This window comes from Hordeum vulgare, chromosome 3H, assembly GCF_904849725.1.
Source record: "Hordeum vulgare subsp. vulgare chromosome 3H, MorexV3_pseudomolecules_assembly, whole genome shotgun sequence".
Lineage (NCBI taxonomy): Eukaryota > Viridiplantae > Streptophyta > Magnoliopsida > Poales > Poaceae > Hordeum > Hordeum vulgare.
Window position 1 is genome coordinate 44,019,920 of NC_058520.1, and position 27,242 is coordinate 44,047,161.

General features: G+C 46.5%; 1 protein-coding gene and 1 pseudogene across 1 annotated transcript; one reads left to right on the plus strand and one right to left on the minus strand.

Moving 5' to 3' along the window:
* The first annotated feature begins 6,209 nt into the window (after nt 1-6,209).
* LOC123439480 lies at nt 6,210-8,791 on the plus strand (annotated as a pseudogene).
* Nucleotides 8,792-9,090: 299 nt separating this feature from the next.
* Nucleotides 9,091-10,241, minus strand: LOC123441458. The gene is made up of 2 exons (XM_045117886.1): nt 9,496-10,241; nt 9,091-9,382 (listed from the first exon to the last, which is right to left on the minus strand). The coding sequence occupies exons 1-2, from the start codon at nt 10,239-10,241 to the stop codon at nt 9,091-9,093; spliced, it is 1,038 nt and encodes a 345-aa protein (XP_044973821.1).
* Between the last annotated feature and the right edge of the window lie 17,001 nt (nt 10,242-27,242).

Sequence of the window (27,242 nt, forward strand, 5' to 3'; positions counted from 1 at the left end):
AGGGCATGTCTATTTATTTTCCTGTTGAGTCATCCTCCTCTTGAAAAAAGCACCAAGTAGAGAGCACCTCTGTCATTTTTATGCTTTGCTTTTAACTGTGTTGAGTATGACTGTGACTGGATCTTCTTTGCCATGAATTACAATGTTTAGTCAGCCCTTGGTCTTTGAAGGTGCTCTGCATTTATGTTTTGCGGTCTCAGAAAGAGCTAGCGAGATACCATCTATTCACACTACTTCATGATTGTCTTGATTGAAGTGTTGACGTTTGAGACTTATTATTATTTGCTCGCTAGTTGATTATGCCATTGATATGAGTTTACCGTGAGACCTAGATGTCATTTGCTTATGTGGTTTACTTGTGATCTTGCTGAAATTCTGGATATGAGTTAGACATAGTTGCAACAACAAGATCAAACAGAGTTCGTCAAAGTTTTTCTTTTGTCTCTTTCAGTTTGTCAACTGAATTGCTTGAGGACAAGCAAGGATTTAACCTTGGGGGAGTTGATACGTCTCCGTCGTATCTACTTTTCCGAACTCTTTTGCCCTTGTTTTGGACTCTAATTTGCATGATTTGAATGGAACTAACCCGGACTGACGCTGTTTTCAGCAGAATTGCCATGGTGTTGTTTTTGCGTAGAAATAAAAGTTCTCGGAATGACCTGGAAATCTACGTGGAATTTTTCTGGAATATATAAAAAATACTGGCGCAAGAATCAACCAGAGGGACGGAGCCAGGAGCCCACAAGCCCACCAGGCTCGGCCCCCCTCGCCAGGGCTACCAGGCTTGTGAGCTCCTCGGAGCTCAGTCGCCCCCAATTCCAGCTCTATATAACCTCTTTCGTCCAGAAAAAAAATCAAGGAGAAGAGTTCATCGCGTTTTACGATACGGAGGCGCCGCCACCTCCTGTTCTTCCTCTAGAGGGCAGATCTGGAGTCCGTTTTGGGCTCGGAGAGGGGAAATTGTCGTCATCGTCATCATCAACCTTCCTTCATCGCCAATCCCATGATGCTCTTCACCGTTCGTGAGTAATCTATTCGTAGGCTTGCCGGACGGTGATGAGTTGGATGAGATCTATCATGTAATCGAGATAGTTTTGACGGGGATTGATCCCTAGTATCCACTATGTTCTGAGATTGATGTTCCTACTACTTTGCCATGCTTAATGCTTGTCACTAGGGCCCGAGTGCCATGATTTCAAATCTGAACCTATTATGTTGTCGCCAATATATGTGTGTTTTAGATCCTATCTTGCAAATTGTAGTCACCTACTATGTGTTATGACCCGGCAACCCCGGAGTGACAATAGCCGGAACCACTCCCGGAGATGACCATAGTATGAGGAGTTCATGTATTCACCAAGTGTTAATGCGTTGGTCTGGTTCTTTATTAAAAGGAGAACCTTAATATCCCGTAGTTTCCATTAGGACCCCGCTGCCACGGATGGGATGGACAATAGATGTCATGCAAGTTCTTTTCCCTAAGCACGTATGACTACATACAGAATACATGCCTACATTAGATTGACGAATGGGAGCTAGTTACATATCTCTCCGTGTTATAGCTGTTACATGATGAATCACATCTGGCATAATCATCCATCACCGATCCAATGCCTACGAGTTTTTCCTACTGGTCCTTACTACGTTACTTTGCCGCTACTGCTGTCACTGCTGCTACTGTTACTCTGTTGCTACTGATGTTACTTTGCTGCTACTGGTTACTGTTGCTACTGCTTCTATCATACTACGTTGCTACTGATACTTTGCTGCAGACACTAAATCTTTCAGGTGTGGTTGAATTGACAACTCAACTGCTAATACTTGAGAATATTCTTTCGCTTCCCCTTGCGTCGAATCAATAAATTTGGGTTGAATACTCTACCCTCGAAAACTGTTGCGATCCCCTATACTTGTGGGTTATCACTCCTTCAGCTCCAATTTCGGCCAAACCTTAAGGGTTTGAGGCTGCCTCCTCCCCTTCCTCCCTCCTATATATACTAGAGGTATTGAGGGTCAGAGACACAACAAATTCAGCCAAGTGCTGCCCTCTCTCTAGATCGTAGTTCCTCCTCTCTAGTTCTACGGTGCTTAGACGAAGCCGTGTTGGAATTGCTCCACCACCACCTCCACCGCACCGTCGCGCTATCGAGAACTCTTCTACCTCTCCTCCCCCTCTTGCTGGATGAAGAACACAGAGATCGTCATCGAGCTGTACGTGTGCTTGACGTGGAGGTGTCGTTCGTTGGGCACTAGATCGGGAAGAATCGTGATGGGATCGCGTGACGGATCGTGATGAGATCGCGGGACGAACTACGATTTGGATCACGAAGATGTTTCACTACATCAACCGCGTTATATACACTTCCGTTTAGCGATCTACAACGGTACGTAGATGCACTCTCCCCTATCGTAGATGATTATCACCATGGATAGGTATTGCGTGTGCGTAGGAAATTTTTTGTTTCTCATGCTACGTTCGCCAACACCGCCCGAGCCTGGCCGTGCCGGAGATGCCTAAGTATAGCTCGGAGTAAGCGAACGGCCGAAGTGTCGTTAAAGCGTCACCAGAGCAGGCGAAAGAGCTCGACAGTAGCCGCCAAGGCATGATCGAAGTAAGCGGGCAACCAGAGCGTCACTGGAGCAGGTCGTCGAAGCGTGACCAGAGTGAGCGGACAGCCGGAGCGTGACCAGAGTGAGCAGACAGCCGGAGCGTGACCGGAGTGAGCAGACAACCGGAGTGTGAGCGGAGTGAGCGGCCGGAGCGGCACCCAAAGCGAGGAAAAGAAGAGCGTCGTCTTTTGCAGTACAATTTTGCGTTTGGTATATATCGCAAAAACCATTTATGGTGCTCATAAACTAAGCTTATAGTACGGCGACACATGACATCTGCTAGAGTTGCTCTTACTCCTCATGTGTGACTACTTCTATTTCTAACACAAACCACGTCAAAGACCAAAAATACGATGAAACAGTTTTACTAAGTCTCAACTGAGACTTTGCAATGTCTTAGTTAATGTTATAGTCCTTTGATCTTGGAGATTCGTACAATTTTTTTTATTTTCAACTTCTTTTTTTAATACTACTCGTATATCATTTAATTGAGATTGATTAAGTCTAAGTTGACCGAGACCTGGTCACTGAGAGCAACTCTAATGCGTGGACCCAAACGGACGCGCGGTTTGTATGCTTTTCGTCTGTTTGGGTTGAGCGAGCTAGTGTCCGATTTTTCAAATGGATCGGCTAGTCCGTTCAACACAGGCTGGGACGTAAATCGTTAGCGCGGATTTAAAAAAAATGCACAAACAACGATATTGTACATAACTAAACATTAAAGGCCGGTCAAAGCCGGCCCAAGTCCACATAAAACTTAATTAAACATAAATAAAAAGATGTGACCGCCCTCGTCTACATCTGGCGCCGGCCCTACGCATCGTCTTCGTCGTCGTCGTCGGAGTTGACGAGGTCGACGAGCTCCCGCTCCGGCCAGCCCAAGGGACCTCCTCCGTGTGCGCGTGCGCAGACCGCGACACTGCTGGGATAGGGATGCAGTCGGGATCCAGATGCCAAACATGGGGAAGGTTGGTATCTGGGTAGGGCAGAGCTTGCCTGTACTGCCAGTGCCACCGAGCTTGGTGGACTGGGATGTACACGCGCTCCCGCGGTGGCGCGAAGCTGCGAGGTGGCAGCAACACCTTGGACGAGCTCGCGCCGGGGTGGAGCTTGCCCTTGCCCTTGCTGAAGAAAACCATGGCTAGGGTTTCGTGGGCCGCCGGGGGAGCAAGCGTGGCCAGATGTGGACGGGAGGGGAAGTGGATGAGGCCGACCCCACCGCATCTTCGAAATAAAAAAGGACGACCCACGAGCACCTTCCACCCACTTCCAGGCGGGCCCCGTAGGTAGGTGGTCGCATTTAATACGACCGGAGGGCGGTTAGCCGGCCGACGAGTGGGGCCGAGGCGGACATGAACGGGACGCGCGGTGCGTCCGCTTGGCGCCCGCGGCGACGCAAATCCGATCCAAATTTGAGTTTGAAATGGATCGGTGCGGACGCGATTTGGGATGGAGGACGTTTGTTTTCGTCCGCGGCAATCCAAACGGGTGCGGGGCAGATGAAATGGGTCGCTGTCTTGGAGTTGCTCCGATGGAAAACCATTTTTCTTCGAGGGTCACTTGGGTGAGACGCCTGGCATCGCACGTGGGCTCAACTCAAGACACGTGTCAGGCGTTGGAGCACATTGATTTTCAGCAGGGTCTTCTAGCCCGTTGTCGCACGTTAGTCATTGCAATCTCCTTTCTCCCCCAGTCCCACTGAACAGCACCCGTTTCATCTGTCCAATGGCGACCAACGCCGGCGACGCCAGCTTGTTTTCTCTTCGTCTTCGTCGGAACTAGGGGGCGTTCGGATCTTAGTGTCCGTCGCCCTGGTGAGAGGCCTAGGCGCCGTCGCTCGGTTTCTAGGTTTTCCGCCACCGTCGAATCTTCTCCGGCTGCTAGGTTTCCGTCCATCTGGTGCTTCGATCTCCGAAACCTCCTTCAACTCCCCTCTTCTCCCGACGGCGAGTTGGTGAACGTATTCACCACTCACAGTCTCGATCAGTTCCTGTTTCGGTTCACCATTATTTGTTTCGGTCTTGAGTCTTTACTGTGAGTCAAATGCCCCATCCGTGTAGTGCATATTAGGTTTTTAAGAAGTCAGACATGTCTACATTTGCCCAAGCTTTTAGAATAAATGCCGACGTCGAAAATGCTAAATAAATAAAACAGGAAAACACACTTCAACATGAATCTAACGATTCTAATTTTTGTATTGTGAATGTCGATGTTTTTTTCTCCATAAACAAACGTAAACATGTCTGACTTTTACAAATACTAATATGCACTACATTGTGGAACAGAAGGGCACTTTGGCCTTACCATTCCTTTTTGGGATTATGCAGAAATTTTACCTGTTTAATCAACCTGTGTTTGTTCTCCTATTACCAGGCTATCGCTCTGAACTCTGAAGCAATTGAAGAAACTATGCAATTACCCCAGGTTACATTGGGTAGTGTTTCGTCATTTCTCAGCACAATTTTTTATCTTCATGCATCAGTTAAATGATTTGTGTGTCACCCGTTAAATACTTGCCTATTCTTGCCCAGGATTGCTAAATGTTATTGTAGTTCTATGTAATGGTTATTTTATAATTATTTCAAAATCAAGTTCTGTGGGCTGAAAGTATTTCGATATCTGTCACGTATCAACTGATTGCATATTTGTGACTCAAACTGACAGGATAGAGAGACCCCAAAAAAATGCATGCCGGGGTTTAGCTGTAAAGTTATCTGTGCTTGCTATGCTAATCTAAAAAAGGGGAAGTTCCCTCCCTTAACTGTACGTTATTTAGGTAGAAATGAGACCTCTCTGAATGTGGGTTGGTGAGCTATCGGGTTCACTTTTCTTTTCATCTGATTGCTAATGCTAATGTAGGTTTATAATATTCCTATTACCTTCTTTCACAGCTTCTTGCTTCACTTTTGTTATGGTCTGATTTCTTTCTTTTTTGTGTAATATTTGTGTGCATCATTTAGTTCCGAAATATATGATCTACTCCATATGGTGAAGATGCCGTCAGAGAGGACTGAAGTTGATGCTGGGGTGCGGAGTTCTGTTGAACGTGCAGTTGGAAAGTTTACCTCGGCCACAGAGTCCATGGGGCCAAGTTCGTCAAGCCCCCAAGCTGAAACCTCCAACTCTTCTACTCATGTTAGTCTTATGTTCAGAACATTTTCGCTGGCTATCTTTTAATGCTTGTAGTCTAAGTCTTTGGTCAATCAGTTATGTTGGGTTCATAATTCAACTTTTTTGTTATATATATTTCTTATACTTCTTTTTCTTATTTAACCAGGTGCATTCTATTATCAATTCAATCGTAGAAAAGCATCGTGCTATCTTGGCCGAGGAATTTGAATTAATTCAACAGAAACGTTTCTCCTTATTGGCAGCCGACATTTCTGATGCTATTTCATCACTCATGCGCAACTGCCAGACTAATGTGGATGCTTCTTCCAGTCAAGTTCGAGATCCGCTACATCCTGTTGGTACAATTGGATATCAAGTTCCACATCCTGATCAAGCTCCTGTCGATCTGGTCCGAGATCAGCAGAATCCTCCTGTTGCATCTGAAGGTCAGGTTCCAGAGGCTGTTCTAAATTCAATGGATGCTCAAGAAAGTCAAGCCAGAGTGTCGGATGGTAATGTACATGTCTCTCCTGTTCTAAATTCAAAGGATGCTCAGGACACTCAAGTGAACTAGAATGTTGGCACCGAGGTTCTAGTCTCGGGTGATATCGTACGTGTCTCTCCTGATCCTATTGAAGATCAATCTCCCAACTTTTCAAGAGGCACATGTGCAACTATCAGCAATGATCCTTCTCGCTCGGAGAATGTTGCCGCTCCAACACCTACTGATGCTAATCTCATTGGTGAATCATCTGTAACACGAACCGTTGATAGAAACTCAAAACGGAAACATGATGAAACGGGAAACGGAAATGATGGCAAAGGGAAAAGAAACTGTTCAGCAATCCCACTTTGCAAACCGTCATCTGATCCCATCTTACCCGATACCTCCATGGCCCACATGTCAGAGGCTGGCGACCCGTTCAAATTTCTACCGCCATCAATCCTCGCGAACATCCTCGGCCGCGTCGCTCATACCAGAGACATCGCACCGTGCCGCCTTGCCTCGCGCGCGCTCCTCGCCGTGGTTTACCAGTGCCCTCGCATCCGCCTCGACGCCTCCGACCGCGCACCCGGCCTTCGGAAGGGTGGGGGAGGGGTCGAGGGCACCGCCTTCCACACACTCGCTGGAAACCTCGCGTCACGCGTTGGGTCGCACCTCCGCTCCCTTGTGATCATTGCGTCCGAAGGGCAGGGTTGCCCCGATGAAGCGACGTGGGTGGAGGAGGGGGAGTTCGACGAGGCTGATGATCTGCATGTTACCAGTGGAAACTCCGTGCGGGCATGGGCTGCAACTGCCGCAGGATCTGCCCTCCAGGAGCTGGAGATAGCTGACTTCTGGCCACAGTCATGCTGGCGGAAGGCGGAGGCGCTCCCTGTCATCTCGCACTTCTGTCAGTCTCTCTCTGGCAATATTTATGTTCTCTGCATTGAAATGTTGTTTCATTTCAAGGAATGTATTATCCTGCTAGAGTTAGCTTGTCACGTTCGAACAAGTTATTTGGCAGAAGTTATGCTTCTTCTTCACAAAGCTTACTGTTTCTTGGTTGAATTATATAATCTGTAATGCTCTGAAAAGGTTGTATTTTAACCTGTGTTGCTCTAGAAACTTACCATTTTGCTCGTTTATCAATTCTGGGCTCTAGAAATAACAATTCCATTAGGGGGCTTGGTTTTTGTTAAAACTCTAATGCTCATGGTTTGAAGTTCTGGGTCTCTTAGATGTCAGTTGTAGATTTTACATTTTTTAGAGGATCATGTTCATTTTGCTCTGTCTATAGCTTGAAACCGATATTTACATAGATTACAGTGGCTTAAGATTTGGCTTACTCTCGTCTTGGCAGAACGGCAGCAATGCAATTTGAATTAAAGAGAGCTTTCCAACCATTTCATTATCTTCTTGAATGAAGACACACAAGTAGAACATTTTGGGGTCATAGCTTTGCATATCAGATGAAAACATTTTTGGGTCATAGCGCTGCAATGTGGAGTCTCACTAACTAAATGCTCTTGTTAAGATAAATAGTGCATTTGTCCATATTGCTATTATCAGTTTATCACCATATTCAGATACAAGTCATTTGTCCAGTTAAGGCAGCATCTGTCATACTGAGTTTATGGCGGTCTATTTGGTTCCAGATATTTATCCGGTTAATTAAACCCTGCTTGTGATGATCTGAGATTAAAATTTGTGTATGCAGGTCATAATCTGCTCAAACTGGTGGTGAAAAATGCATGGCTGTGTGTTGATGGGCTCGAGATAATGCCTAATCTGACCCATCTGACGCTCGAGTTCATTAGACTCGATGACGAGGACCTGAGCAAGTTGAACGAATGCTTCTCTTGCCTTCAGATTCTCAATCTTATTGGAGTCGGGGGTCTCGAAAACCCCAAGATTCACCTTTCTCAAGTAAAGACTTTCCGTTGGGAGGTATCGAATGCTCCACATTCCTAAGCTATTCATGCACCTAACTTGGTTTACCTTGAGTTGAAGTGTGTTCGACCAGAAATCCTCATTTTAGACACCCCTTCCATGTCTACCCTGAAGCTGACCATTGATAAACTCAGTCCAACTGTCCAAGTTGACGGCCTAACGAGTTTGAGAAATCTTCGGATCGAGTCGTTGGATATATACTCTCTGTTGCAGCTGTTTACAAGTGATCGAGATATCAGGACGTTAGATCTTGAGCTACCGGTTGCTGCAGACCGCGTAGACCTTTACTACGCGGTGACGCCAGACTATCTTGTCCGACTGCTCGCCAAAATTACTGAAGTCAAGCTGTCACCCAGGTTTTCATGTGAACTGATGAGTCTGCTAGGGATCTGTAGGAATCATGAGTCTGCAGGCCGTTTGGAGAAACTTCTGGTCCATCTACCACCATCCGACATCACTGATTGCCCGTTCGTACCATTGCTCAGGGGCAGAGCGCCATCGTGCGAGGTGACTGTTCTTTTCCATGCTGATACCACTGATGCTGTTCGTCAGGCTGCTGCATCAGTTTGGCCACCCTTTGTTGGGAGACTACCAAGTTTTCCTGAGATCACATGGCAATGGGGCACTTGGCAGTAAATCTATGAACACTTCATTTGAAGACTATCAAGAATCACAGAACAAGGAGCATCACTCCATTTGAAGACTATCAATGTTGTGTATTACTACCTGCTCTATGGGTTCTGCATGCTTTTGTCCTAACAAAACAGTACATGTTTGCACTTCTCAATCCCTGTCAACAATGTACACTGCATCTCTGTATACCTTTTGTCCAGCTGGTTCCCTAATCACCTACTGTTCCCTTAACAACACCTATAATGTTTGAAAGATCAGCTCTGCGTTCTTTTTCCCGCCATTCCTAGTAGCCCGATCACCTCTCAGAGGCACCAGCTGCACTGGCAGCAGGTTGGCCAGGAGCATGAGCAAGAACAGCACCGCCACCGCCATTGGCAGCAGCAGGTGGGCCAGGAGCAGGCGAACCAGCAGCAGCCGCAGCACTCCCCGCACCAGCACCACCCGGTGTTGGGCGGCCGCCGCTCCTCCTCCGTCGTCATCTCCTCGAACTGCGACTTGCGGTTCGAGGGCGTCGGCGGCGACTGCTCCTGCTCCTTCTGCAGCTGCTGGTAGCCGCCCATGCTCTCCTTCGTCCCCGGCGACGGCTCGGCCAGTCTGCAGATACAAAGGTTTCGCATGTCGGAACCGAACGGACGGCGTCGATCAAGAACGGTCGGTCGGTCATGGTAATGGTGGAGAAAATCGTGCCTGCGGCGGGGCGTACGTACATTGGGAAGGCGAAGGAGAAGTTGCTGGAGCTGCCGATGGAGCCGCTCTCGTGCCGCCGGATCCCTCTCTTGGCCGAGGCGCTCCCCTCGCTCGCGTCCGACATCGCGCTGCCCGGCACCTCCGCGAGCGGCGGCAGCTTCCCGTCTTGGAACCCGCCGCCGCCGGCCGCCATGGCCTCGTCGTAGAAGTAGTCGAAGTGGGACCTGCTGGGGGCGTAGAAGTCGTCGGAGGTGCTCAGGCTGGCGCCGTGGATGCTGAAGAGCGACTCGTTGGAAGTGATGCTCCAGTCCGCCTGCGACCCCGCCTTGGGCTGGAAGACGGACGCCGGGATCCTGTCCGGGTTGAAGCCCTCGACCGCCGGCTTGGCCATCGTCTGGGCCTCCGGCGCCGCAGACACCGTGCCCCCGTCGGACGACGGCTCCGGCCATGACACCCAGTCGCCAGCGGGTAACTTCGCCTCCGCGGCCGTGCCGGCGTCGGCATGGTCGTCGTCGCCCTCTGCCGCTGCCACAACCAACGGGGTGTGCATCTCGGACGCGTCGACATGGAAAACGCACTCGGCCGAGGACGCCCTGGACGACGAAGACGACGACGACGATGTCCGCCGGTCGGGCTTTACCGCGGCATCCTCGTCCAACGACCGCATTTCGGAATAAGGCTCCGGCAGCTCCGGTGCCGACGGCTTGTCCGGAGAGGCCGGCGAGCCGGGCGACTGGGGCTCCATGAGCACGTCCTGCCGAGCCATGACGATTATGCGAATTGAGTTCTCTGCCTATAGCTAGGAGCAAACAAACAGGGAGGATTAAAAACAAAAATTCAAGACCTGAAGAAGATGCGGAGCCCCAATTCGAGATGAAGGTAGCCGGATGCAGCCGTTGCGGCTAAAGGAGAGGGCACTGCCGCCGTGGCCCGTGCCCGTCGTCTATTTTTGGTTGACTCGTGGTACACTGCAACAGGAAGCGCTAGAAGGCCGGGAGGCCACCCAAAAACCACACCAAATCTAGCCATAGTGGTGATTGGTGCGTGCGTGCCCAAGTGCAGATTACTAAGTGATTCAGCGCACGGCTGCAATGCTCGGATGCTAAAGCCGCGTTTTGCTAGCACGACCGTTTTTTGGGGTTAGGAATAGTTATTTCTCCCAACTTATTATTACCAATTCAAATATTCATTTCAGTGCCAAGAGAAAATTCAAAATGAAAGATAATTTCAGGCGTGCGGTGCGTTTCAAATTTCAGATCATTTGAACATATAAGTAGCTTTCAACAAAAAAAAAGGGTTTAAACAATACATCACTAGTAGGAAAAACCTTATAGGTAGGACCGTGTTATAGCACGCGCGGCTGCTACTTATCAGTAGCGCTGGATCTGTCAGACGCTATTGATAAGGCCTTAGCAGTAGCGCTAGAAATATAAAAAACCTACTGCTAAACGGGACCCAACAAACCCACCGACGGTAGCAGTAGTAGCAGCGTGCCCTTGTAAAAAGCGCTACTTCTAAGAGGAATAGCAGAAGCGCTTGGCGGGAATCAACGCTACTGCTACTGGGCCCCACTTAGTAGAAGCGCTGTTCCAAAAAAGCGCTACTATTAAGAACAATAGAAGTAGCGCCCTTTGAAAAGCAGCGCTACTGCCACGCGTGGCTGGTGGCAGCTTTTCACCCACACACCCTACTCTCCCCCTTCCTCCCCCTTTGCCCTTCTCCCTCCTTTCTCCTCTCCTCTCTCTAAGTTACTTCTTCATCATTGTTGCCCTTCTTCTCTCTTCCTTCTACCTCTCTTCTGTCCCCCATTAATGCCCCCTCCATCCTAATTCTCCTCCATAAATGACCTCTTCTAACTCTATCTTCCACATTTATTTGGCTCCCCTCATTCCATACATATAGATCTAGCTACATCATCTCTCCTCCTCTCCACTAGTTAGCTAGATCTAGCTATTTATTTAGCCGTGCACGATCTCTCTCGGGATATAGGTGAGTAAAAAAGTTGTGCATTTCAATAATGGAAATATGTGTGTTCGCGATATGAAGGGGTTTGTGTGAGTGACATGCCTCGTGAGTTGCTTATGTTTTGCCAAAATGTTAATTTATTTCCGTTTCGGCGAATTTCAAGCAAACTCGATATGTCCTATTTGTAGGCAAGGTCATGCCAAAATTTTTATATGACTTTGATGCATGCATGAATTTTGTTTATAACCTTTTTTCTTGTTATACCGTGCAGTCATTGTTGGAAATATGCCCTAGAGGCAATGATAAATAGTTATTATTATATTTCCAGTTTAAAGATAATCGTTTGTTATCCATTCTATAATTGTATTGAATGAAAACATAGATACATGTGTGGATACATAGATAAAACAATGTCCCTAGCAAGCCTCTAGTTGGCTAGCCAGTTGATCAATGATAGTCAAGGTTTTCTGGCTATATGCAAGTGTTGTCACTTGATAACTGGATCACATCATTAGGAGAATCATGTGATGGACTAGACCCAAACTATGAACGTAGCATATTGATCGTGTCGTTTTATTGCTATTGTTTTCTACGTGTCAAGTATTTGTTCCTATGACCATGAGATCATATAATTCACTGGCACTGGAGGAATACCTTGTGTGCATCAAACGTCATAACGTAATTGGGTGACTATAAAGGTGCTCTACAGGTATCTCCAAAGGTGTCCATTGAGTTAGTATGGATCGAGACTGGGATTTGTCACTCCATGTGACGGAGAGGTATCTCGGGGCCCACTCGGTAATACAACATCACACACAAGCCTTGCAAGCAATGTGACTAGGTGTAAGTCACGGGATCTTGTATTACAGAACGAGTAAAGAGACTTGCCGGTAACGAGATTGAAATAGGTATGCGGATACCGACGATCGAATCTCGCGCAAGTAACATACAGAAGGACAAAGGGAATGACATACGAGATTATATGAATCCTTGACACTGAGGTTCAACCGATAAGATCTTCGGAGAATATGTAGGATCCAATATGGGCATCGAGGTCCCGCTATTGGATATTGACCGAGGAGTGCCTCGGGGCATGTCTACATAATTCTCGAACCCCCAGGGTCTGCACACTTAAGGTTCGATGTTGTTTTAGTATAGTTGAGTTGTATGTGTGGTTACCGAATGTTGTTCGGAGTCCGGATGAGATCACGGATGTCACGAGGGTTTCCGGAATGGTCCGGAAACGAAGATTGATATATAGGATGGTTTCATTTGGTCATCGAAAAGTTTTGAGCAATTCCGGTAGTGTAGCGGGAGTGATGAATGGGTTCCGAGAGTTCACCGGAGGGGCCCACCCACCCGGGAGTGAGCCCAAGACACTAGGGTAGCGCCACAAGTACTTAGTGGGCCGGTGGAGTCAGCCCAAGGGGCCCATGGCGCCACATAAGTAAATAGTAAATACCAAAGGAAAATAAAAGAAAAAGGGAAAGAGGGAGGTGGGAAGGAAGAGGAGGACTCCTCCTTCCCAAACCGAATTGGAGGAATAGGAGTCCTCCACCCCTTGGCCTCCTCTCCACTAGTTAGCTAGATCTAGCTATTTATTTAGCCGTGCACGATCTCTCTCGGGATATAGGTGAGTAAAAAGTTGTGCATTTCAAAAATGGAAATATGTGTGTTTGCGATATGAAGGGGTTTGTGTGAGTGACATGCCCTGTGAGTTGCTTATGTTTTGCCAAAATGACAATTTATTTCCGTTTCGGCGAATTTCAAGCAAACTCGATATGTCCTATTTGTAGGCAAGGTCATGCCAAAAATTTTATATGACTTTGATGCATGCATGCATTTTGTTTATAACCTTTTTTCTTGTTATACCGTGCAGTCATTGTTGGAAATATGCCCTAGAGGCAATGATAAATAGTTATTATTATATTTCCTATTTAAAGATAATCGTTTATTATCCATGCTATAATTGTATTGAATGAAAACATAGATACATGTGTGGATACATAGATAAAACAATGTCCCTAGCAAGCCTCTAGTTGGCTAGCCAGTTGATCAATGATAGTCAAGGTTTTCTAGCTATATGCAAGTGTTGTCACTTGATAACTGGATCACATCATTAGGAGAATCATGTGATGGACTAGACCCAAACTATAAACGTAGCATATTAATCGTGTCGTTTTATTGCTATTGTTTTCTGCGTGTCAAGTATTTGTTCCTATGACCATGAGATCATATAACTCACTGGCACCGGAGGAATACCTTGTGAGCATCAAACGTCACAACGTAATTGGGTGACTATAAAGGTGCTCTACAGGTATCTCCAAAGGTGTCCATTGAGTTAGTATGGATCGAGACTGGGATTTGTCACTCCGTGTGACGGAGAGGTATCTCGGGGCCCACTCGGTAATACAACATCACACACAAGCCTTGCAAGCAATGTGACTAGGTGTAAGTCACGAGATCTTCTATTATAGAACGAGTAAAGAAACTTGCCGGTAACGAGATTGAAATAGGTATGCGGATACCGACGATCGAATCTCGGGCAAGTAACACACCGAAGGACAAAGGGAATGACATACGGGATTATATGAATCCTTGACACTGAGGTTCAACCGATAAGATCTTCGGAGAATATGTAGGATCCAATATGGGCATCTAGGTCCCGCTATTGGATATTGACCGAGGAGTGCCTCGGGTCATGTCTACATAATTCTCGAACCCGCAGGGTCTGCACACTTAAGGTTCGATGTTGTTTTAGTATAGTTGAGTTATATGTGTGGTTACCGAATGTTGTTCGGAGTCCCCGATGAGATCACAGACGTCACGAGGGTTTCCGGAATGGTCCGGAAAGGAAGATTGATATATAGGATGGTTTCATTTGGTCACCGGAAAGTTTTGAGCAATTCCAGCAGTGTAGCGGGAGTGACGGATGGGTTCCGGGAGTTCATCGGAGGGGCCCACACACCCGGGAGTGAGCCCAAGACACTAGGGTAGCGCCACAAGTACTTAGTGGGCTGGTGGAGTCAGCCCAAGGGGCCCATGGCGCCACATAAGTAAATAGCAAATACCAAAGGAAAATAAATGAAAAAGGGAAAGAGGGAGGTGGGAAGGAAGAGGAGGACTCCTCCTTCCCAAACCGAATTGGAGGAGGACTCCTCCTCCTCCCCTTGGCCTCCTCTCCACTAGTTATCTAGATCTAGCTATTTATTTAGCCGTGCACGATCTCTCTCGGGATATAGGTGAGTAAAAAGTTGTGCATTACAATAATGGAAATATGTGTGTTTGCGATATGAAGGGGTTTGTGTGAGTGACATGCCGTGTGAGTTGCTTATGTTTTGCCAAAATGACAATTTATGTCCGTTTCGGCGAATTTCAAGCAAACTCGATATGTCCTATTTTTAGGCAAGGTCATACCAAAATTTTTATATGACTTTGATGCATGCATGCATTTTGTTTATAACCTTTTTTCTTGTTATACCGTGTAGTCATTGTTGGAAATATGCCCTAGAGGCAATGATAAATAGTTATTATTATATTTCCTGTTTAAAGATAATCGTTTATTGTAACATCCCAAATTCCCAATTTTGGAATGTTTTACATTGTAGCTAAGCATCTATGCATATTGATTTAAATAAAGTTTGCATTTGAATTCTTTCGACTTTTGCTTTTGCATTTCTATTTTTTTTCTTCACACGAGAAATGCCGGGAAATAATCTCTTGCACGCAAGAGAGAGCGGAGGAAAATGTGAGGCATTTTTGAAATACTTTGAGCCCAGAAAGCCAAAGTTTTATTGTGAAAATAATTGCAAAAAAGAAAATATAGCATAAGGGATTTTTTTCTGAAAAACATTTTTTTAAAGTTTTTATTTTTGCCTTGGAAAAATGTTAATCGAGTAGAGGATATTTTTCTGATCATTTTGGTATATAATACCCTATATTAATTATTTTATTTGTTTCCTTTTATTTCGTTTTAGTTTCTGTTAAAAAAAAAGACACGGGAGATATTCTCGGGTGAGATCCCCATTGCTAAGAAGCAAATCCCTCGCAAACCGCAGCGCCACCCCTTCCTTTTTTTTTCTTTTCCCCTTTTTTTTCTTTTTTTTTCTTCTCTCTCTTTCCTTCCCTCTTCTTCTTCCTTACATCTTTCTGTCTCCCGTGACCTTCCTTTCTCCAGCGAGATTTCTCCTTCCATGGCAGCCCGATTCCTTTCCCCCTCGGCCACCCCCTCCCCCTATAAAAACGAGACCCCCGAGCCGCCCTCGCCCCGTTCCCCCACCCCCGCCGCCCCTGCCCAGCCACCACGCCGCGCCCGCACAGCTCGCCGGAGCTCGGCCCTTCGAGCTAGCAGCAGAAACTCCTGCTGCCTCCCCGTCGCCCCACGCCTCCCCTGCTGCCTCCCCGACGCCCGGAGCCGACCGCCCCCTCCTCCGCCGCCCCACCCTGTCGACGACCAGCCCCCTCGCCAGAGTGCCTCTCCACCCTCGCCGGAGCAGCCACCGGAGCTCCCAGCCTCCTGTGCCCACGGTGAGAACCTCTCCCTCCTCTAGTTTTTCTTTTGTTGTTTTTCTACCGTAGGATCTTAGATCAATGGGTTAGATTAGATTTGCATACCCCTTCGGGTCTTACAAAAAAACCGGATCGGTTTTTTTGTCACTTAAACTGAGCCGAGTAGTTTTCATTAGATTGCGGCCCTGTGTTAGTATTCCCTCGCAGCAAACACCCCGCAGCCAACCAGAGACTGCCACATGTACCCCTGCCCAATTAGTAGCAAATCTTTTTTTTCTGTTTAATTCAAAAACAGAGAAAGTTGTAATCTTGTTTCCCCTATAACTTTTGATCTAGAGATCCAATGAGGTTGATTCGTTTTCCAGTAGATCACAAGTTTTCTGTGGTTTTAAAAACATATAATTTGTCTATGTTTGAAATTTTCAAATTTGAATTAGATCAGATTTAGTTTAAACCTTGTTTTGCTTATTCCAGGAGTTTAAAAAATGATTTTGATTTGATTCTTTTTGCTACTGCTTCCTAGTGATTATATCTTACTGTGTTATAAGTTTCAATTTTTTTAAATATTTTCACTTGGGGTTTTAACAGAAACAAGTTTCTGCCTTAGTGATGTGTAGTGAATTCTTTCACTTAGGCCATAGCTACTTACTACTTGTGATGTTATTTTTACTTGTTGATTGATTGTAGTGCTTATGGTGTGTATTTGTTTGTATCGGTAGATCACCCGGAGTGCGAAGCTTGTTACTTAGAAGCGCTCGATCAAGACAACTATCATCAAGGCAAGTCATTTTGATCATACTATCTCCTATGTTTTTCGATGCATGGTAGTTTCACCTTTCTTTGCCCAATTGCATGCTGCTTAGGTACTTGGAAATTTTAGTATATGTTGTATTATCATGTGGTAGGCACACAACAACCCCGATACTTGGCCCCGGGACGACAGTTTCATATTGCTATGCTTGAGTAGACGAGACTTTGGTTGAGTGCATAACACGAGTGATGCGAGGATGATTAAATAGCCAAAACCGGTTAAGACAAGATTTTCAAGATCTCGTGATGCAATGCAACTCTGGGTGAAGGACGGTTGATCGGCTCCCTGGAGAAACCAGTGGATGACCCGGGATGCTGGAGACGGCCATGACATCTTGCGGAAAGCTTCACCCAGGCTCGAAGAGACGGACGGAGGCTTCAAGACCCAAGGCTTACCTGCACAGCCACAAGTCATTATGGGCTCTGGCTTGGTTGGACAACGAGGCAACTCTGGACAGGCGGTGCTAGCTGATGTAGAAGAACGGTAGGAATGGATGGGCACCGACAGGGATTTAGAGGGACCCGTTGAAAGACCATGTTTTGATCATCCGGTCTTCAAACACCCTGAAGTGCGAGGACATACTCGGAGGCGATCAAATATTATGGGGAATGTGTGCAAAACTCTGCAGAGTGCCCAACCTAATCAATTAGCCGTGTCCACGGTCATGGACAACTTGAGCCGAAGGCATTGAAATTCCCGTGAACTCTCGACACAACTTAATAATGATGTGGGTGTTAACAACAACTCGGGTACGAGAATTGGTTGGCGGAACCATCTCGTTAACAACAAACAATGTAGTAATATTTTTTTTCCAGCCCCTCTTGTTGTAGGAGAAAATTGGCTTTATGCAAAACTTATAGCCCCACCTGCCAAATATGCATGTAGAGATAGTTGTTTATTATTTTACCCCTCTCTTGATGACTTGCCGACATATTCCATATGCTGACCTACACGGCTGCAACGTATCATGTTGCAGAGTACTTTTCCGACCAGGAGTGAGGCTATGATCTATGCTCAGCGACATGCCCTGGAGTCGGATGGACTCGTCTACCTGATGCTTCCGCTAGTCTTCGTTAGATATCTCATGAGATGGCCTTCAACCACTTTATTGTAATCCATTATTGTAATAAAGTACTCGATATGAGATTTCGATTAATAAAGCTGTGTGATTGAACTCTTGATATATACATGGATGTACTGAGTGTGTACCAGCATGATCTTGGGATGGTACGGAAACACCAGAGGCTTGACTCGTTTTGAGTCGGGTCACTACAGAAATGGTATCAGAGCACACGCTGACCGTAGGACGTAACCTCTAGGAATGGAAAAGCCTTAGGAAGAAAACTATTTTCTTATGTCTATAAATTCTCTATTTCCTCTTCTGATCATTTCTGACTTCTCTCCGATTTTCCAATGTTTTAGATGGCCACCTTCATCCCTGTTAAGTTCATGGAGTTTTGCCAGCCCGACGCCACCATGCCTTTCGGAAAGGAGCTGATACAGATCACCAAGGACTTGAGGATTGCTCTCCCGACTATCACAGGGAAGCCGACTTCGTCTTACCCGGAGGATTCACGCTACAGGATTGAGGTGCACGTTCCTGGAAGGACATTCGAGCCGCGCACTGAGCCGGTGGATTTCAAGTTCATCGCACCCAACTGGATTCTCAGAAGGGACATGGCGGTCCATTGTGCACTCGGACGTATCAAGGAAGTGTACAGAGGCTGCCCTATTTCACCGGACCTATTCACGGTATCCCGGAGAAGAGAAGATGGAGAAATCATCTCAAGCAAGACCAAGGACGCTCTCCTGTCCTATGCCCAGACCTTGGAGAAGCACAACGGGACTCTGGAGCATCGTGTGATCAAGGACGCCAGGAAGATCAAGCAAGTGTCGCTCCACGAACTCGAACTCGAAGAAGCAGCCCAGGAAGCCCACTATGAGCACGAACTGGAGGTGAAGGACTTTCTGGAGAGGATCGAGAAGCTGAAGACTCGAGTTGCATACCTGGAGGAGGAACTGGACATGGGCAAGAACCTTCACCCCGAAGGTGACGTAGCCCCCTTGATCAGCAATGACGAGGACTATGAAGAAAGCTCCACCGAAGGACCCACCACCATGCTTTTCTGAGGAGGACACTTAGACTAGACCACCAAATTTATTTTATCGTTAAGCGCTTAGGCCGATGTTTAGGTTATCGAATTTTGTATCCCCGTGTGAACCTTTGTGATGGTATTGAATAAAATGTGTAGTGTGATACTTGTTTGTTGCATTTCATATGGGTAGTGTAATTACTCTTAGACCATTGTTCTATGCTAATCTCACCCCTCTACAAACATCAGATGCCTCCGAGACGTGCCCCTGCTTCCAACTTTCCGCCGGAACTCACCCAGTTGATTCAGCAACAGAATACCCTGATGCAGCTGATCATCCAGAACGAGAACAATAACAACAACCATCATCCACCCGAGGCCGACAATTTCACCCGTTTCCTGAGGTTGAACTCTCTGACTTTCTCCAGCAGCATTGAGCCCATTGTGGCAGATGATTGGCTCTGCAAGATGGAGCGGGAACTTATCACTGCTGGTTGTACTGAAGCTGAGAAGGTGCGCTTTGCCGCGCATCAACTTGAAGGCCCTGCAGCTGCATGGTGGGAGAACTACACCACCACATACCCCATTGCTGGAGTCACTTGGGAGCAGTTCAAGCAAGCCTTCCGTACCGCACATGTCTCAGCTGGTGCAATGAGTCTGAAGAAGCGTGAGTTTCGCAACTTACGCCAGGGAAGTCGCTCTGTGGCTCAGTATGTCAATGAATTCAGCATGCTCGCCCGTTATGCACCTGGAGATGTGGCCGATGATGCGGCCAAGCAGGAAAAGTTCTTGGAGGGACTCAATGATGAGCTGAGCATTCAGCTGACTGTAGCCACCTTCAACAACTACCAGGAGTTAGTAGATAAGGCCCTCATCCTGGAGGGGAAACACCAGCAGATGGAGAACCGCAAGCGGAAGTATGGCAATGGAAAGTTCAACTCCGGCACTCAGCAGAAGCCTCGCTACACCCCCTATTCAGGGAATACCGGGACTGGATCTGGTAAGTTTGGAGGACACGTCCATCATAACCACCCAGTGCACAACCATGGAGGCCACAACCATGGAGGAAATGGGAACCACCGCAACAACAGCAACTTCAAGAATGGCGGTACTGGCACTCAGCATCATTCAGCTCCAGCTCAGAAGGATCTGAATCACATCACCTGCTTCAAGTGTCAGAAGACGGGACACTATGCCACTGAATGTCACCAGAACAAGCAGGGAAATGGAAACGGCAACGACAACTCTACAGCAAAGAAGCCCAATCCTTTTCCTCAAGCTCAGGTGAATCACATTGATGTTGAAGAGGTCTATGATCACTCCGATACTGTGGTTGGTAAGTTTTTGCTAAATTCACGTCCAGTATTGGTACTTTTTGATTCTGGTGCAACGCATTCATTCATATCAAGGGTAGTTGTGGAAAAGTATAGTTTGCCAACTAGAACCCTCAGCCAGCCTATTAAGGTTAGTTCCCCAGGAGGCAAGATGACAACCGGGATAGGATGCCATGCTTTGAGTCTCAACATCGGGAACCATAATTTTCCCACCGACCTCATCGTATTAGAATCCCAGGGATTGGATGTAATCCTAGGCATGGATTGGTTGGCAAAGTATGAAGGGAATATTGATTGTGCCCTTAAGTCTATTTTGCTCACCACCCCGAGCAAAAGCGGATTAAGTATGTGTCTCAGCGCCCGACACGGAGTAAACGAGTAAACTCTCTCACGGAAGTAGTCCAGGAGGAAGTACCGATTGTACAGGAATACCCAGATGTATTTCCGGAGGAATTGTCGGGCATGCCACCTGATAGAGAGATTGAGTTCCTGATCGAGCTATTACCCGGAACAGCCCCGATATCCAAGAGACCCTATTGGATGCCCGCAAATGACTTGGTAGAAATCAAGAAGCAAATTAAGGAGTTGTTGGACAAAGGGTATATTCGCCCAAGTTCTTCACCTTGGGGAGCCCCAGTGCTCTTGGTTGAAAAGAAGGATAAGTCCTTGAGAATGGTTGTCGATTATCGTGCATTGAACGAGGTGACCATCAAGAACAAGTACCCCTTGCTGATGATCAATGATCTGTTTGACCAGTTTGGTGGAGCCCGAATATTCTCCAAGATCGATCTTCGATCCAGGTATCATCAGTTGAAGATTCGTGAACATGATATACCCAAGACAGCCGTCACCACTCGGTACGGCTTGTATGAGTACACGGTCATGTCATTTGGACTGACTAATGCTCCGGCATATTTTATGAATCTGATGAACAAGGTATTTATGGAATACTTGGACAAGTTTGTCGTGGTGTTCATCGATGACATACTGATATTCTCCAAGAACGAGGAGGAACACAAGGAACATCTGCATCTAGTTCTGGAGAAACTTCGAGAGCATAAGCTATATGCAAAGTTTAGCAAATGTGAGTTTTGGTTGAAGGAAGTCGGATTCCTCGAACACGTCATCTCAGGAGAAGGAATAGCAGTGGACCCTGCCAAGGTCGCGGCAGTCACCGAATGGGTAGCACCCACGTCCGTCAAGGAGATCCGCAGTTTCCTCGGACTTGCCGGATATTACTGGAGGTTCATTGAGAATTTCTCAAAGATCGCCAAGCCCATGACAGAGTTGTTGAAGAAGGAGTCTAGGTATGTTTGGACTGAGGAATGTGAAACCAGTTTTCAAGAGTTGAAGAAACGTCTGGTTACAGCCCCAGTGCTGATATTGCCGAACATTCGGAAGGATTTCCAGGTTTACTGTGACGCTTCTCGTCAAGGACTCGGAGGAGTGCTCATGCAAGAAGGTAAAGTTGTAGCCTATGCATCCAGACAGCTCAGACCCCATGAGTTGAATTATGCCACGCATGACTTGGAACTAGCAGCCGTAGTGCACGCTCTCAAGACCTGGAGACATTTCCTGATCGGAAATAGTTGTGATGTTTACACTGATCACAAGAGCCTGAAATATATCTTCACGCAGAAGGAGTTGAACCTCAGACAGAGGAGATGGCTACAATTGATCAAGGACTATGACATGAGATTGCATTATCACCCAGGCAAGGCAAATGTTGTAGCCGATGCGTTGAGCCGCAAGACTTATGTGAACACACTCATAGCAGGAGGGTTACCCCAGGAGTTAGCCGATGACCTCCGAGAGCTCAAATTGGAAATAGTTCCAAGAGGGCTTGTTGCCACACTAGAAATTCAGTCCACTTTGACAGAAAAGATCCGCGAGGCATAGAAATCAGACAAGGAGATAGCTGAGATTAAGCAGAAAATGAAAGACGAGAAGGCTAAAGGTTTTCGTGAGGATGAACACGGAACTTTATGGTTTGAGGATCGCATTTATGTGCCCAATGATCCCGAACTCAGGAAGTTGATACTTCAGGAGGCCCATGATTCCCCGTACTCGATACACCCCGGCAACACCAAGATGTATCTGGGTTTGAAAGAAAGTTTCTGGTGGACAGGAATGAAGAAAGACATTGCCGAGTTCGTAGCAATATGCGATGTTTGTTAGCGAGTAAAAGCCGAGCATCAGAAGCCAGCAGGCTTGCTCCAACCTCTGCCGATACCCGAGTGGAAATGGGAAAAGCTTGGTATGGACTTCATCACAGGATTACCCAGGACCTGTTCTGGCTATGATTCAATTTGGGTTGTGGTCGATAGTTTGACCAAGGTAGCTCACTTCATTCCTGTGAAGACTACTTACACGAGTGCCAAGCTGGCCAAGATATATATGACCAGGATCGTATGTCTGCACGGAGTACCGAAGAGTATTGTGTCAGATAGAGGGACTGAGTTCACATCAAAATTTTGGCACCAACTGCATGAAACCTTGGGAACGAGATTGGAGTTCAGTACAACTTTTCACCCACAGACAGATGGACAGACCGAGCGAGTCAATCAGATTCTGGAGGACATGTTGAGAGCTTGCGCACTAGACTATGGGTCTAGTTGGGATGACAATTTGCCTTATGCTGAGTTCTCATACAACAACAGCTACCAGACCAGTTTGAAGATGGCCCCTTTCGAAGCTCTATACGGAAGGAGGTGCAGAACACCGTTGATGTGGGATGGAGTCGGAGACCGACAACTTTTTGGTCCCGACCTTATCCGAGATTCTGAAGAGAAGGTCAAGCTGATTCGTGACCGACTCAAGATAGCTCAGTCCAGGCAGAAAAGTTATGTTGACAACAAACGCAAGGAAGTAACATACGAAGTGGGAGACCGAGCATATCTTCGGGTGTCTCCACTCCGAGGAATCAAGAGATTTGGTGTGAAAGGAAAGTTAGCACCCCGATTCATTGGCCCCTACAAAATTCTTGAACGTAGAGGCGAAGTTGCATATAAACTGGAACTGTCGGAAGGATTGTCCGGAGTTCATGATGTCTTCCATGTTTCCCAGTTGAAGAAATGCCACGCTGAGATGGCCGATGTTCCGTTGAGAGATACAGTGCCCCTAGAGGCCATACAGCTTGACAGTGATCTGACGTATGAGGAGAAACCCGTCAGGATTCTCGAGACTGCCAACAGAGTTACCCGCAGCAAGATCATCAAGTTCTGCAAGGTGTTGTGGAGCCACCACACCGAGGAAGAAGCCACCTGGGAACGAGAAGAGGATCTTCGTCCACACCACCCGCACCTATTTTCTAGCCAACCCGAATCTCGAGGGCGAGATTCATCTCAAGGTGGGTAGGTTTGTAACATCCCAAATTCCCTAATTTGGAATGTTTTACATTGTAGCTAAGCATCTATGCATATTGATTTAAATAAAGTTTGCATTTGAATTCTTTCGACTTTGGCTTTTGCATTTCTATTTTTTTTCTTCACACGAGAAATACCGGGAAATAATCTCTTGCATGCAAGAGAGAGCGGAGGAAAATGACCCTCCAAAATGTGAGGCATTTCTGAAATACTTTGAGCCAAGAAAGCCAAAGTTTTATTGTGAAAATAATTGCAAAAAAAGAAAATATAGCATAAGGGATTTTTTCTGAAAAACATTTTTTTAAAGTTTTTATTTTTGCCTTGGAAAAATGTTAATCGAGTAGAGGATATTTTTCTGATCATTTTGGTATATGATACCCTATATTAATTATTTTATTTGTTTCCTTTTATTTCGTTTTAGTTTCTGTTAAAAAAAAGACACGGGAGATATTCTCGGGTGAGATCCCCATCGCGAGGAAGCCAATCCCTCGCAAACCGCAGCGCCACCCCTTCCTTTTTTTTTCTTTTCCCCTTTTCTTTTATTTTCTTTCTTTTTTTCTTCTCTCTCTTTCGTTCCCTCTTCTTCTTCGTTCCATCTTTCTGTCTCCCGTGACCTTCCTTTCTCCAGTGAGATTTCTCCTTCCATGGCAGCCCGATTCCTTTCCCCCTCGGCCACCCCCTCCCCCTATAAAAACGAGACCTCCGAGCCGCCCTCGCCCCATTCCCCCACCCCCGCCGCCCCTGCCCAGCCACCACGCCGTGCCCGCACAACTCGCCGGAGCTCGGCCCTTCGAGCTAGCAGCAGAAACTGCTGCTGCCTCCCCGTCGCCCCACGCCTCCCCTGCTGCCTCCCCGTCGCCCCACGCCTCCCCTGCTGCCTCCCCGTCGCCCCACGCCTCCCCTGCTGCCTCCCCGATGCCCGGAGCCGACCGCCCCCTCCTCCGCCGCCCCACCCTGCCGGCGACCAGCCCCCTCGCCGGAGTGCCTCTCCACCCTCGCCGGAGCAGCCACCGGAGCTTCCAGCCTCCTGTGCCCACGGTGAGAACCTCTCCCTCCTCTAGTTTTTCTTTTGTTGTTTTTCCACCGTAGGATCTTAGATCAATGGGTTAGATTAGATGTGCATACCCCTTCGGGTCTTACAAAAAAAACCGGATCGGTTTTTCTGTCACTTAAAATGAGCCGAGTAGTTTTCATTAGATTGCGGCCGTGTGTTAGTATTCCCTTGCAGCAAAACACCCCGCAGCCAACCAGAGACTGCCACATGTACCCCTGCCCGATTAGTAGCAAATCTTTTTTTTCTGTTTAATTCAAAAACAGAGAAAGTTGTAATCTTGTTTCCCCTATAACTTTTGATCTAGAGACCCAATGAGGTTGATTCTTTTTCCAATAGATCACAATTGTTCTGTAGGTTTTAAAAACATATAATTTGTCTATGTTTGAAATTTTCAAATTTGAATTAGATCAGATTTAGTTTAAACCTTGTTTTGCATATTCCAGGAGTTTAAAAAATGATTTTGATTTGATTCTTTTTTCTACTGCTTCATAGTGATTATATCTTACTGTGGTATAAGTTTCAATTTTTTTTTAAGTATTTTTACTTGGGGTTTTAACAGAAACAAATTTCTGCCTTAGTGACGTGTAGTGAATTCTTTCACTTAGGCCATAGCTACTTACTACTTGTGATGTTATTTTTACTTGTTGATTGATTGTAGTGCTTATGGTGTGTATTTGTTTGTATTGGTAGATCACCCAGAGTGCAAAGCTTGTTACTTAGAAGCGCTCGATCAAGACAACTATCATCAAGGCAAGTCATTTTGATCATACTATCTCCTATGTTTTTCGATGCATGATAGTTTCACCTTTCTTTGCCCAATTGCATGCTGCTTAGGTACTTGGAAATTTTAGTATAGGTTGCAGTATCATGTGGTAGGCACACAACAACCCCGATACTTGGCCCCGGGACGACAGTTTCATATTGCTATGCTTGAGTAGACGGGACTTTGGTTGAGTGCATAACACGATGATGCGAGGATGATTAAATAGCCAAGACCGGTTAAGACAAGATTTTCAAGACCTCGTGATGCAATGCAACTCTGTGTGAAGGATGGTTGATCGGCTCCCTGGAGAAACCAGTGGATGACCCGGGATGCTGGAGACGGTCATGACATCTTGCGGAAAGCTTCACCCAGGCTCGAAGAGACGGACGGAGGCTTCAAGACCCAAGGCTTACCTGCACAGCCACAAGTCATTATGGGCTCTCGCTTGGTTGGACAACGTGGTGACTCTGGACAGGCGGTGCTAGCAGATGTAGAAGAACGGTAGGAATGGATGGGCACCGATAGGGATTCAGAGGGACCCGTTGAAAGACCATGTTTTGATCATCCAGTCTTCAAACACCCTGAAGTGCGAGGACATACTCGGAGGTGATCAAATCTTGTGGGGAACGTGTGCAAAACTCTGCAGAGTGCCCAACCTAATCGATTAGCCGTGTCCACGGTCATGGACAACTTGAGCCGAAGGCATTGAAATTCCCCTGAACTCTCGACACAACTTAATAATGATGTGGGTGTTAACAACAACTCGGGTACGAGAATTGGTTGGCGAAACCACCTCGTTAACAACAAACAATGTAGTAATATTTTGTTTCCAGCCCCTCTTGTTGTAGGAGAAAATTGGCTTTATGCAAAACTTATAGCCCCACCTGCCAAATATGCATGTAGAGATAGTTGTTTATTATTTTACCCCTCTCTTGATGACTTGCCGGCATATTCCATATGCTGACCTACACGGCTGCAACATATCATGTTGCAGAGTACTTTTCCGACCAGGAGTGAGGCTACGATCTACGCTCAGCCACATGCCCTGGAGTCGGATGGACTCGTCTACTTGATGCTTCCACTAGTCTTCATTAGATATCTCATGAGATGGCCTTCAGCCACTTTATTGTAATCCATTATTGTAATAAAGTACTCGATATGAGATTTCGATTAATAAAGTTGTGTGATTGAACTCTTGATATATACATTGATGTACAGAGTGTGTACCAGCATGATCTTGGGATGGTACGGAAACACCAGAGGCTTGACTCGTTTTGAGTCGGGTCGCTACATTTATTATCCATGCAATAATTGTATTGAATGAAAACATAGATACATGTGTGGATACATAGATAAAACAATGTCCCTAGCAAGCCTCTAGTTGGCTAGCCAGTTGATCAATGATAGTCAAGGTTTTCTGGCTATATGCAAGTGTTGTCACTTGATAACTGGATCACATCATTAGGAGAATCATGTGATGGACTAGACCCAAACTATAAACGTAGCATATTGATCGTGTCGTTTTATTGCTATTGTTTTCTACGTGTCAAGTATTTGTTCCTATGACAATGAGATCATATAACTCACTGGCACCAGAGGAATACCTTGTGTGTATCAAACGTCACAACGTAATTGGGTGACTATAAAGGTGCTCTACAGGTATCTCCAAAGGTGTCCATTGAGTTAGTATGGATCGAGACTGGGATTTGTCACTCCGTGTGACGGAGAGGTATCTCGGGGCCCACTCGGTAATACAACATCACACACAAGCCTTGCAAGCAATGTGACTAGGTGTAAGTCACGGGATCTTGTATTACAGAACGAGTAAAGAGACTTGCCGGTAACGAGATTGAAATAGGTATGCGGATACCGA

Excerpts from the sequence above, each read along its gene's own strand:
- LOC123441458 (XM_045117886.1), bottom strand. The coding sequence starts at position 10,241 with ATGGCTCGGCAGGACGTGCTCATGGAGCCCCAGTCGCCCGGCTCGCCG. Across the intron at positions 9,383-9,495 it reads TTCTCCTTCGCCTTCCCAAT|ACTGGCCGAGCCGTCGCCGG; the intron begins GTACGTACGCCC and ends TTGTATCTGCAG.